We start from the raw sequence: 14,369 nt of genomic DNA on the forward strand, positions 1-14,369 counted from the left end.
GTACAGTTCCAAGAATAGACCCATAAAATTGGGGTTTTTGAATGGATCCATCTTCTCTGCAAGACACAACACAAGACAAACCCTAAAATACTAATAATACCATGAAAAACCCTCCTAATCTTGTCCTAACATCGGCCTAGATAGAAGCAGTCTAGTGATGTACCAAGTTCAAAATTTTACCTTCGTTTGCACGATTGTCGCGTCAGCTCCTCACTCTGTTCCCAGATCGTACGGACGACACACGCGTGTTACGTTTTATATACAGTGCGCATGCGTGAAACTCCGCCCGCCCCTGACGTTCTTTCTAGACTATTCCCCGCCCCTTCGCTTTTGGTGCAGTGGGGAGAGCACATGGCGGAGAGAACGCAGGTGCGCAATCACAGTTCCACTAATGAGGAGGAGGGTGAGGAAAGCCCGGAGCCTGAAACGTCCCGATCCAGGAAAAGAAGATTTAAGGCCTCAAATATGTCTTTTAGAGAGATGTTGGAGATGGTGGACATATTGAACAGGACCGACTATGATGGGAAGTATGGACCTTACCCAAACCCAAATATCAGAAAGGCCAAGATCATGACTAAAGTTGTGAAGAGTCTTCAGAAGAATTTTGGGGTACGCCGATCCAAGGATCAACTGAGAAAACGCTGGTCAGACCTGAAACTGAGGGAGCACGATCAGCACATAAGGATCAAGCGTGTTCTTCAAAAAAGTAAGTAGTTGGCGTTTGTTCATATCATTATTCTTGCTTGCATACTGGTCCATGTGCTTTGATTTCATGTTGTGTATTTTAAAATGGCCACTTTCAAGTTCATGGTTTCATTCGTTCGTAAGAAACATCGTTCTGCAGGTAAGTATTCCAGCTTAACAAAGTGTCCACAATAATGTTCTCACCTTGGAACTCGGCCAAAAAACACAATTGTACAACACTTCCAAGCAATGTTTCATAGTCCTAATTCTGCCCTCTGTGTGCTAATTATTCTTTTTTTACATTCTCATAGGGGAGAGACGACTCGGCAAGTATGAGGACACCAGGGACCACACCCCTCCCAAAGAAGGCGAAATTCAAAAACCAGAAGCAGAGGAGCAGGAGGAGGAGGAAGGAGAGATTGTTGAAGTTGGACGAATTGTCACCACAACAGGTGAGTGTCGGAGAACACAGCTTCCGGTAAGCTCATCAATGTATGTCACCATATTTTTAATACATAGTGTGTTTTTTTGCTTTGTTTTGTAGGTGATGTGGAAGAAGAATCCCATTTTACCAGTGAAAGTGCCCAGATCCTGATTGGGGAGATAATGGGGTGCAATCGGGATTTAGAAAATATACAGCAAAACATCAAAGATGTTAAAAATAAAATTGATGTTTTGGGGAGAGTGTTAAACAGCCCAAACTAGCTAGGGTTTTATTTTTTGGCTTTTAATCAACAACTTTTGTATTTTTTGAAAATCCAAATTTGGAGGTTGCACAGAGTGTGTCAACATGCGCTATCTCCCATCATGGGGGATCAATGTACGTGTTTTGTGGAAAGTGGCTGAGATGAAGGGGTTGCAGCCCCAAAACATGTACATTGATCCCCATGATGGGAGATAGCACATGTTGACACAGTGTGTGCATCTTCCAAATTTGGATTTTCCAGGGGTGACACCCCATGTGATGAAGGCAATATCAGCCCACTTTGTACATACTCATGTCTGATATTGTCTTCACTTTTCAAAGTTGAACTTTGTAAGTTCCTGAGTTCTGTATGTTACGCTTTGATACATGCCTGTTTACACAAAAACACCAAGTAAACAAAAATTACCTGAAAGAATGTTTTTGATACACCCAATTTGTTGGTTTGTTGTAAAACCCTTTTCTAAATGCACATGTGAGTGTGCTTTGATTAAAAATTAAAATTATGAACAATGTGTGGCTTCCTTTTTCATTGCGCAAATGATGTATTTGGAGTAAAATTGTTGTTTTCGGTGAGAATGGGTGTTATTTACTAAAGGTAACTCCACTTTGCACTCCAAGTGCAGTTTCAGGTGCACTTTTGCAGTGCACTTGTAGTGCATAGTGGATGTGCCTTTAGTAAAAAGACACCCACAGTGATGTGTTCATTTTGACAATTATGCCATTTTCCTGCCATGGTGCTGAAAATGAGGACGATTTTGGTCAGTAATGCACTACATACATTATTTACCAAAAACAAGGTGTGTGTGTAGCAGACCCACAACATAATAAGCTTATCTGAAGAACAGACTGTCCCCTCATCTCACTCAGAACTTTTGTTTGCACTGTTGTTGAAAAAGGCATAGCAAGAAAAAACATAAATTCACATAGGAGACACCTAAAAGCAAGCCAAGCAGTAAATGAAGGAGTTTCAAAGAAAGATTTATTCTGAAAATGCCGCTCAGACATTGTCTGGCATATCAATGGCCCCCCTACCCACAAAGTAGTCCATGTATTGGGTTCTAACCTCACGGGCGCTTTGGGGGGGGCAGCCAGGATGAGCAGGTTCAAGGCCCGTAAGGTTATCATTTTCCAGCAAGTCTGCTTCTTGTTGGACAACTGAGACCGCATAGTTTGCAGAATGTCTTTTTAGAAAATTGTGAAGAACAAAGCAGGCCAGCACAATGTGATTTAGTTTGTATTCCGCCATGTGGATAGGTGTTAAAAAAAGGCGGAACTGGCTGGCCAGTATTCCAAAGGTGTTCTCCACCACTCTTCGGGTTCTGGACAGGTGGAAATTAAAAATCCTCTGGTCTGGGGTGAGTGTCCTCATCGGGAAAGGCCGCATCAGATGGTTCGCCAGGGCAAACGCCTCATCCCTGACGAAGACGAACGGGAGTCCTTCCTGATTCTCCTCTGGGGGTGGCAAGCCCAGACTGCCACTCTGGAGACGCCAGTAGAACTCCGTCCGGGAGAACACTCCACCATCCGACATCCGTCCATTTTGCCCCACGTCCACATACAAAAACTCATAGGTTGCAGACACCACCGCCAACATCACAATACTATGAAACCCCTTGTAGTTAAAATAGTACTACCCCGAGTTGGGTGGTGGGACGATGCGGACGTGCTTCCCATCAATTGCTCCTCCACAATTGGGAAAGTCCCAATGACTGGCAAAGTGGAAGGCCACAGTCTGCCATTCCTGTGGAGTTGAAGGACACTGTGGAGTGAAACAAGACCAAAAATTAGTAATTTTAAAAATCAACGTTGCAAGCAGGTTAGACACCAACATTTTTGGCCAAGATTAGTATAACATTTTGGGAACTGAGTATTTAAAGCCTAAAGTATAAGGTCCCCTTATCAGAATCATCACCCCCCCATCCCCCCCCATCTGATGGGCCCTTGCTAAAAAATGAGGGGGGGGTGTTTTGGACAGGTAACCCTCTCCACTTGATTGAGAGCTGAATGCCAAAATAATGGGTGATACTTTGGGAAGCCCCTCCTTACTTACACTATTGGCAGCCCACCGGACAGGTAATAAGTGTCATAATACAAAAAAGAAAACAAAATGGAAGCACATTTTGACATTCTGCTATTACATATCAAGATAATAATAGGGGGGAAAAAAATATAGCATTTGAAAGTATTGAATTCATCCATAAATGTGAGCATCAAAAAGGTAGATATAGTATGTATTGGGTTTGGTAAAGTCAGCAGATAGAGGATTGCTATCAGCTGAGCTAGCAGTTGGGGGGAGGGGGGTTCCTAATGAGTTTGGCACAACCAAAAAAAAAATGTCACTCTGCATGAATTGAAGCACACACATAACATTTGTAGACATTTTAGGGGGTGTTTAGGGGAAATCAACACTATGGAGCTGACAAAAGACATTGGTAAGTGACTAGACTATAGTTTTATGGGCCAAGAAGAGCATGGTGGGGTAGTTAATGAGGCAAATATGCCTGAGGACAAAGGGGCAGAGCATATGAATTAGAGCCTATTGCAATGATGGTAATTAGGGAATGAGGAAAGAAATGCAAGACATTAGCATTCATGAAATACATAGAATGTGATGTTAAAGGATAAAACGTACCTTCATATAGTCCTTCTGCAGGACCTGAATGATGGCAGAACAGGTCTCTGGAATAATGATCCCCAGAGCCTGGGGGGAGATGCCTGTAGAGAACTTGAGGTCCTGAAGGCTTCTCCCAGTCGCCAAGTAGCGCAACGTAGCGATGAGCCTCTGCTCCGGAGTGATGGCTTGCCGCATGCAGGTATCCTGCCTGCTGATATAAGGGGTCAGCAAAGCCAGCAGACGGTGAAAAACGGGGTCCGTTATCTGGAGATAATTCCTGAAATCATTAGGATTATTCTCCCAGATCTCACGGAGCAAAGGCATGTGGGAGAACTGGTCACGCTGGCGCAACCAATTCTTGGTCCACAAACGCCTCCCCTCCCTGTTCATGGACAGGGCTTGTGTCAAAGTATGAACCCCAACACGAAGCCCCTGCACAGCACAAACTCTACGACGAGTACGTAGACGAAACATGGTTTGAAAACGGTCGGCTGGTCAGAACGGACAACAGAAAGCACCGATAAACAGCAATGCTGAAAGAACGAACTGAATAGCAGAAGCAAGCAGACAATAAGAAATGCAAATCAAAGCGTACTATACCAAGATATAGTCCACAATGAGAAACAAATACTTACTGACTGCACGCACTGATTATCAGATACGCAAAGACAAGCAGAAACTGAAGAGCAGTAGCGATCTGAATCACTAATCTGAAAAGCGCGAATCGTCTCTCACCAAACTTCTACTAACACGCGATAAACACTAGATCAGCAGAAGGAGCCCAAAGGGTGCCGGACGTGGTGCTGAGCTTCCCTTTTCTAGTCCCGCTGTACGCGGCTTACATCACCGCGTTCTTGAGAACCAGAAATTCCGACAACTTGGTCCGACCGTGTGTATGCAACATCACTTCCCGACCTCGTCCAGAATTAATCAGTCGGAATAACTCCGACGGATTTGGTCGTCGGAATCTCCGACCGTGTGTACAAGGGCTAACAAACCTCTGGGGGCTTCACAGAACAGCTGTATTTATACTGAGATTAAATTACACACAGGTGGATTCTATTTACTAATTGGGTGACTTCTGAAGGCAATTGGTCCAACTATATTTTAGTTAGGGGTATCAGAGAAAAGGGGGCTGAATACACATTTCACACTTTTCAGATATTTATTTGTGAAAAAAAAATTGAAAACCATTTATCACTTTCCTTCCACTTCACAATTATGTGCCACTTTACGTTACTCTGTCACATAAAATAAAATACTATTTAAAAGGGTATGAATGCTTTTTCAAGGCACTGAATTTATATGCAAATATACTCACAATCATCTCAGGGTAATAAAAGCTCAAAAACGCCATGCTGCGGTACAGCGGCGAGTGTGATGACCTCATAGGCTGCTAGCCCCACCCCACGCATTTCATTGATGCAAGGGACATCCTCAAGGGACATAAAAAAGGAGCCACTGACATCTGGGCATCATTTATATAACTTTACAGATGAAGAATTCCAGCTGAAATTGATGAGGGCAAGAAAAGGGACAAAACAGGAACTGGCCCAGACATACTCAGATTCCTGAGTCCTTGCCTGTTCTAATACAGAGAACACTTGTCTATCATTCTTTAGTTAGGATCTTTGTTCAGATTGTTGCATACATTTCTTCCCCTGCACGGCCTCCTGTGATTGCAATTGTAATTAATTTGGTTCTTGCTGCCCTTCTAACCTATTAGGAGATATTTCTTTATCTGACCTCACTTGCAAGGTGGCCTTTCTTGTTGCTATCACCTTTGCACAGAGGAGTCTCTAAGTTAGTTACTTTATGCTGTAAATAGCTTTTCCTAGTATTACAGAAGGATAAAGTTGTCCTGAGTAAGGATGAGCTGAACACCAGAACTTGCGAACAGGCAAAAAATTTGGATGAACACCGTTAAAGTCTATGGGACACGAACATGAAAAATCAGTTGTTATATAGCTGAGGGCTGGTGACTTAAACGGGTGACCCCGCCGCCCCCTGATGCCACGTGGCATGTCCAGTGATGATTCTGTCACTGGATGTTATGTTTTTCTTTTCTTTTTTTCACAGAAATAATAAAACGGTGTGGTCCTCTGCTCTCCAATGATACTAGCAGTGTACTTTAGACTTAATTGTTGTGTAGCACTACCTCTAAAGGAGCCGTTTGGTAATTTGGGTCCTCTGTTCTGCACCTCGATTCCAAGAATAAGCTCAGATTAAAAAACATAATGCAACTCTTTGCCCTCCTCCTGGCAATCTCCCTCTGGGAAATGCAGTTCAAAAGCTCTTAATTACAGTAGAGTCTCTCTCCTCTGAACTGCAGTCCCCTCAGTGCAGTCCTGCCTGACTAAGTATTTTGAACTCTTCCAGGTCAGCAGCTCCGTCCTCTTGTCAATATAACCGTTAACCTGTTTGGCATTGCAGGGCTGAAGCTACAAAGAGCAACTGCATCCAGGGTTTTTCTCACTCTCCATTCTTAGCCAAGTACCTGGCTACAGTTGCTATCCACATAGCTACACAGCTGTAAACATGCTGGTTCCCTGCTATATTAATACCAGCAATACCCAAATACAATTATACTTGTCTTCAATAGAGGGGCCCCCCGGGCAATAGAAGATTATGGCGCCACACAGTATACACAAACACACACACACACACACGCAGTATACAATCACACGGTATACACAGACATGTTTCTCTTGGCTGAGAAGGTACTGGAGAGGTGGGGCAGCTATAATCTCAGGATTTTTAGGCAAAAAGGATGTCGGTAAGGGACATTTCAGAGACAGATGTAAAAAAACACACTGATTTTTACATACTGTCCCTGGTTTTACTGAGGCTGGCAACCCTGATGGGGCCCCCTAGTGGCCCGGGGCCCTCGGGCAGTGCCCGAGTGGCCGAATGGTCAGTCCGTCCCTGCTTCAATATTAAGCAAGTAAAGTCACTAAATGGTGGTTATTTGGGTGATAGTTGACAGGTAAGTTCTGCCCCAGTGAACTGGTAAAGTGGTACAATGGAACCCTCACTCAATTACACCAGCACAAATAAAAAAAATACTGTTATACATAAAAACATTAGATTAAAAATAAAAGTCACTTTCATTCACTTCTTCAGTGGGAAACATTGCAGTAGGCTCTGTTACTGCTGGTTCAAGTTCATATATTTTTTCGATGTTTCCTCCGCTGGAGAAATAATTTTTGTGAATTTTTGTGGCTTGTTAATCCCTTTTTCTGGGTTATCACTGGATGTGTACATTTCGTGTTTATTGTGCATATTCCTGTTATTCTTCTTATTTGGCTTCCCCTTTCTGTTTTGGCACATTGTGCACTATTTAATGCCATTAGGCTTCAATAATTTGTCCTCTAGAGCATTCCATCAATGAGCTAATTAAAAAACAGGCACAGCGCTCCAAAAACAATATCTGGACCAGAGCTTTCCAAGAATATAGACACTGCTGTAATAGTCAAAATGGTCTTTAAAAAAAACTCCAGACACAAAGGAAATGATATATTTTTAACCCCATGCCTATACATCAGATCACAAGAATAGAGAGAGATTAGAAGACTTGTCAGATTTGAACTACTCTGTGCCAAATGAAGGAAATCAACAAAAACAGCAATAAAACAAAAAATAAGGGAGTGGAGGAGGTTTAAAATCTAAAAGTGCAATTGCATCCAAAATGTATGCTTTATTTCAAAATAGAGTGGGGAAGGATTAGAGCCATGCTTAGGTTTTACTGACTCACTGTATTCCTTTTGGTGTGTTTTCACCTCCCATGTCACTGGGACAGGAACTAAGCAGTCAAGATCGAATAGAATTGGCAACACTGTAATCCAAAATTAAATAAAGACTTTGGCTGGAATTATGGCATTAAGCATTGGAGGCAATTAATTACACAAACATTTAAAATCGTAAAATAAAGAAAATCTTTAAGAATAAGATATCTGCGACTCTTGGTTTGATTGTAAATGTACAGTAGATGTCATTCTGGCTTTGCTACTTAGGAAGTCACTGACTTGAGAAAAGTATTGCACATGAGAGTTGTCATACTTTGCTATATACCTGTTCCAGGATGGTGGCTTATCACATAGTAAATAGGGATCAGAATTACAGCCCTGGTGCCTCCAGTTTTAAGATGTAAAAAATGGGGTTAATTTGCTAAAACTGGAGAGTGCAAAATTTGGTGCAGCTCTGCATAGAAACCAATCAGCTTCCAGGTTCTTTTGTCAAAGCTTACTTGAACCAACCAAAGTTAGAAACTGATTTTCTAACATGCACAGCTTAACCAGACTTTGCACTCCCCAGTTTTAGTAAATCGACTCCAGTGGCAGCTTTCATATTTCTGCATGAATGTTTTGTCTCTAATGCCGTGTACGCATGATCGTAATTCTGGTCAGAAAAAGCTCTGATGGTTTTCCCGACGGAATTCCGACGTGATTTCACTCAAGCTGTCTTGCATACACACGGTCACACCAAATTCCAACCATCAAGAACGCGGTGACATACAACGCGTGCGATGGGACTAGAAAAAAGAAGTTCAATACCCAGTAGCCAATAGCTTCCATCTCAAAGTTGAATCTGAGCATGCGTGAGTTTTTGCATGTCGGAATTGCATACACACAATTGGAATTTACAATAGAAAGTTTTTCCGTTGGAAAAATTGAGAACGTTATCAAATTTTTGCTGGCGGGAATTCGGCCAGCTAAATTCTGATGGAGCATGCACACGGTCGCATTTTCCGATGAAAAGCTCTCATCTGTCATTTGCTGGCCGAAATTCCGATCGTGTGTAGGCTGCATAAGACGGTGCTATCAGGTAGAGTAGAAAATGTTTAAACCTATTGCCTGACTTCACTTGATTTAATCAGCTATAAATGGCCATTTTTAAACTTTGAGCCTTTTTTTTGGGTCTGTTGTCTGATGCAGATTTTTTTTTTTGTTTGTTTTTTTAGAATCCACAATGCCTTCTACCCAAGCCAGCCAATGTTTGCTCTCACATTACTACATGTGATGAGTGCTCCTCTTCATGGACTAGCCAATGCAATTGTCTTTGGATTGGACAAGGAAATGTGGAGCCAGCTGACAATTACATCCTTGAGAGTAAGTATTTGCTAAATTTCACATATACTCAAACATTTATTCAATGTTCAGAATCACATAATACAGTCCATTGCAATTATGTTGTGCTTCATTGATTAACAATGAGCCTTTGTAAGCTGTCATGAACATCTGCATCATGGAAACAGGTTAGGTGGTAACTTCTTATAGCCAGTTTCCAATAAACATCAATTTGATTTGCTATGGCAATAAAACTGAAATAAGTAAAATAATAATTAACATAACTAAGTTCCATCCCAAAAGGAGGATCATTTCATGCGCCATACTTTGCTTTGTAGGCTATTTACCAGCAACATGCCATCATTTTTATACCCTTTGTCATTGAATCTTTTTCTCTGCTGTGGATGCCAGTCCAATAATGATGTACTAGTAGAGACCTTGTCTCTTTACATACAGAGTTTCTCAGTCTTGAGGTTTTCACAAATAAGCTGGTGATGGGGTGAGAAAAAGTAGATGACATGCAGAAGACATGCTATGCAGTGATGAAGGTCCTTGTGACCATGGCATAAATAACATAACAATAACATAACATATAACATAACACACCAGGAGCGGATTGCTGAATGAAGAATACATTGAATTTTATTATTTTTATTTTAATCTATGTAACTTTTTATTAAAGCTTTTTAAGATACATAAAACAGGGGAGGGAAAAGTCAGGATCATATTAAGCATACACATTGAGTATATTGTTCAACAATTGTCATAATGACTAGGAATATCTAAATTGTGATTAATACCAATGTCGTGGGGTCATACATGCCCCACTGAATTTTGTCAGTAGGTTATTTAGTGGTTTTATAGTTAGCAAGGCTTAACATATGAGTCTTTGAAAATCATCTAGAAACATATGAAGAGAAAAGTTTCAAGCAGAGCTCCAGTCCCTTTTGTGTTTATTAAAAGTCAGCAGGTACGAAAAGTGTAGCTGCTGACTTTTAATAAACACACACTCACCTGTCCCAGAATTCAGCAATGTGGCTGTCCGAACCCTCGATTCTCTCCCTCTCATTTGATGACTAAGCGCTAACATTTGCGTGAAACACGTCCACCTCTTTGTCCCCTGCTCTGTCAACCACTTGTCATATGCAGCTTCAATAAAAGGATTTTTGGAAGTGCAGCCTTCCAGGATCATTTCCTTATATCTTCCCCTCTCGCCAGCACTGCTGTTACAACTGTGGGCACCCGGCTGTGACATCCAACTGCACGTGCGCAAGTCATGCTGTGCTTCCTGAATGGTCGGGCAATCTTCTGGGACCCATAAGATTGCAGGGAGAGAGGGGGGAAGAAAATTTCCACTTGGATTGCCTTGGCAGTCCGAGTGGAAGTGGGAGTGGGTACCTGTCAAAATTAGGTACCTGCTCCACCCCAAAAAAAAGGACATGCCAAATGGGGCATAGGAGGGGGGTAGGAGTACTTAAAGCAGAACTTCCCCTTTTGGGTGGAGCTCCACTTTAAAGAGGAGTCATTGGTCAAAAATTAGAACATTAAATGGTAACAGAGGGCAAGGTAAAGGGAGGACAGCCCAGATGGGGAAGTCTAGCATCCCAACTAGGAGTAGATTTTACTCAGTCAGCTAATAGTTCTTAATTATGTGGAAGACTCAAGAAAACAAACCAGACACTCAATGTAATCAGAATAGATGAGCACATGAAGTGGGTTCTTCTATGTGCTGTAGATTTGTAAATTACTGAAGCCACACTAAGACGGGCCATACATGAATCTAATTTCCTGTTCCTGCTGAACCAGACAAATTTCAATCTGTGTCTAGCCCTATCTGTTCAACAAAAACTGGTCTTCAAGACCAGCTTGTGTCACAATCTATCTGGAAAACTAGCATTTGATCAGCACATACAGCCAATCAGCTGCAGCACTGATCAGAGTATTCTGCAAACCTCAGTCCATATAAAAAGAACAGCAGGAGGATGTCCCCATCCACACAGCTGGCTGACTGAACAAAAGAAAAAAAACTGAGCCATGTATGGCCAGCTTAACCATTTGCCTACTGGGCACTTATATACCCCCTTCCTAACCAGGCCAATTTTCAGCTTTCAGCTCTCATACTTTGAATGACAATTACTCAGTCATGCAACACTGTACTCATATGAAATGTTTGTCCTTTTTCACATAAATAGAGCTTTCTATAGATTTTTTGCACTATATATAAGAAAAGACTGAAAATGTGGTAAAACAATGCATTTTTCTTCGTTTCTGTTATAACACTTTGCAAAGTAATTTTTGGTCATAAATTGTGACCAAAATTTATACTGCTACATTTCTTTGGTAAAAATAACCCAAAATCAGTGTATATTATTTGGTGTTTGTGAAGGTTATAGAGTCTACATGGTATGGTACCAATCACTGAAAATTGATCACACCTGATATACTGATGGCTTATCTAATTTCTTGAGACACTAACAAACCGGGACAGTACAAATACCCCCAAATTAGCCAATTTTGGAACATAGACATTCCAATGTATTTAGTAAGAGGCATTGGGAGTTTTTGAGTTTTTTTACGTTGCCAATTTTTCCCCACAATTCTTTGCAAAATTAAGATTTTTTTTCCCACAAAATTGTCATATTAACAGGTTATTTCTCTCACATAGCAATACCACGCGTATGGGTGACCCCGCCTGCGTTACATCAAACCTGCGTTACATCAGAGGGGGGCGGGGTCACCCACACGTCATTGGGGTAGCCAGGCTTCCGCACTACCATCAGGGGGCGGTGGGGTCAGGTGACGGATGGCCCCGCCCTCCTCATATAAGAAATGTCAGGCTGCCAGGATCCCGCAGTGTCTCCGCCAGTGGAGACAGAGGAAGGATGGATGGACTGCGCTGGATGGAGAGATCAGCCATCGCTGGACCCCGGAGAGATCATCATCTGCCGCTGGATACCAAGAGTGGATTACCACCGCTGGAATCTTTTTTATTTTATTTTTATTTTTAATAAAGGACTTTTTCAAAAGTGTTTTTGTCTTTTTTAACATTCTTTGACGCTTTCTTTGTGAAATGGTAGGGGTACTTTTGTACCCCCTTACCATTTCAAACGGGGGGGGGGGCGGGATCTGGGGTCCCCTTGTTAAAGAGGGCTTTCAGATTCTGATAAGCCCCCCGCCCGCAGACCCCCACAAACTCTGGCCAGGGTTGTGGGGATGAGGCTCTTGGCCTCGTCAACATGGGGACATGGTGCTTTGGGGGGACCCCAAAGCATCCTAACCAATGTTAAGGGCATGTGGCCTGGTACGGTTCAGGAGGGGGGGCGCTCTCTCGTCCCCCCTCTTTTCCTGCAGCCTGCCAGGTTGCGTGCTCGGATAAAAGGGTCTGGTGTGGATTGTTAGGGGGACACCCACGTCATTTTTTTTTTATTTGACACGGGGTTCCCCTTAATATCCATACCAGACCTGAAGGGCCTGGTAATTGAATTTGAGGTAACCCCATGCTTTTTTTTCTTTTTTTTTTATCAATGACTTTCAATGAGTGTTCTCTGTATTACGGGAGCCGACAATTCATTATAGCCGCGAGTGATTTTAAATGACTTTTTTTCCTGCAGAAATGACACTTTGTGCAGGGACAGTTCTAAGCAAGGGAAACATGTGCCCCTTCACAGGCATACTATACACACCCCCAGGTACGAAATTTAAAGGAATATTACACTTTTATTGTTTCACTTTAATCATTATTAAAAACACGCCCATTTTTAAAGGTCTTTTTTTCATTGATACAAGTCTCCTGGGGCAGGACCCAGGACCCAGGTCCCCAAACACTTTTTAGGACAGTAACTTGCATATTAGCCTTTAAAATTAGCACTTTAGATTTTGAACGTTCGAGTCCCATAGACTTTAATAGGGTTCTAAAGTTCACACAAAGTTTAGGTCTGTTCGCAGGTTCTGGTGCGAACCGAACCAGGGGGTGTTCGGCTCATCCTTACTACCTATTACACTTTTGAAGGCCCCAGAGCACCAGGACAATGTAAATACCCACAAAATGACCTGATTTTGGAAAGCAAACACCCCAGTGTAAATTCTATGAGGCAAAATTTGTTTTTTTGAACATGTCATTTTTTTCCACAAGTTTTTGGAAAATGTGGAAAGAAAATGAAAGCGCCTTTTTTTTTTTTACACATTTTTTAAACCTTTTTGCAGGCACTGATGGGCGCTGATGAGGATCAACTGATAGGGTGTAATTGATGATCATTCACCAATCAGTGCTGATGAGCACTAATAAGGCACTGTAGTGGCACTGATGATCACTTTAGTGGAACTGATGATCACTCACTGATGGCACTTATATGCACTGTAGGGCACTGATGTGCACTGATGGCACTGATAAGCACTCACTGATGTGCACTGTAGTGACACTGATGAGCACTGTAGTGGCACCGTAGGGCACTGATGAGCACTGTAGTGGCACTGATGGCATAAACAGACCCCTGACATCTTCTCTTTAAGATAGGAAAAGGGACTGAGGATACAGATTCCCCGGTCCCTTTCTCAGCATTGAAGATGAATGGACAGAAGACAGAGGCTCCTGTCCTTTCATAAACTGAGCAGAGTAAATACAGAGGTTACTCAGTTTTCACAGGACACAGGAGCGATCTCTCTCACTGTGTCTAATTCAGAAAAGGCAGGGGTCGGTAAATGACCGGTCCCTTCCTCCGCTCGCCATCCTGACAGATCCCCACAACTGGCGGGAGAGGAGAGGAGGAAAGCTGGCCGTGGGTGACAAGGCGGGCGGAGGAGGAGGACAGGGAGCTGGAGAAAAAGGGGGGGTGAAGGACACAGAGGGGAGCCGTAGAAGAACAGGGACAAGGACACGGAGAGGGGCTGGAGGAGGAGTATACAGGGAATAGCTTGGGATGATCGGTGCAGCAGGAGGGACAGCTGTGATCACCGATCTCTGTATCCTGGATTTGACAAAAAAACATTTTTTTATGCAGAGCTGCACCAGATTTTGCACTCTCCAGTTTTAGTAAATCAACCCCATTACAGTCCTGAAGTTGCGGCCAAAACTATGCAGAACAAAGCTAGGCACCTAGATAGTATTTGGATAATTAAATGAGTAAAAGTGATAGCATGAATCTTGGCAGGGGAGCCTTCTGAAAGAGTGTCTGGCACCCTGTGCTCAGTGACATACAACCTGCACTGTTAAGATGTACCACATCACTGAAAAGGTTCAGCTGCTGATCCTGCCTGAATGACAGGCACAGTGGCCAGACAAGGAGCTCAGTAATGCTGAGGA

General features: G+C 42.6%; 1 protein-coding gene across 1 annotated transcript in view; it reads left to right on the forward strand.

Annotated features, from left to right (window-relative positions):
- Nucleotides 1–14,369, forward strand: part of LOC143982287 (cyclic AMP receptor-like protein A) — a 933,494-nt gene that overhangs the window by 855,804 nt on the left and 63,321 nt on the right. The window contains exon 12 of the mRNA XM_077480869.1: nt 8,965–9,112. Coding sequence (XP_077336995.1) covers nt 8,965–9,112 — 148 coding nt within the window. The remainder of the gene's footprint in view (nt 1–8,964; nt 9,113–14,369) is intronic.

Source organism: Lithobates pipiens, unplaced genomic scaffold (genome assembly GCF_037356315.1).
Source record: "Lithobates pipiens isolate NorthernLeopardFrog02 unplaced genomic scaffold, aLitPip1_a1.2 Scaffold_16, whole genome shotgun sequence".
NCBI lineage: Eukaryota > Metazoa > Chordata > Amphibia > Anura > Ranidae > Lithobates > Lithobates pipiens.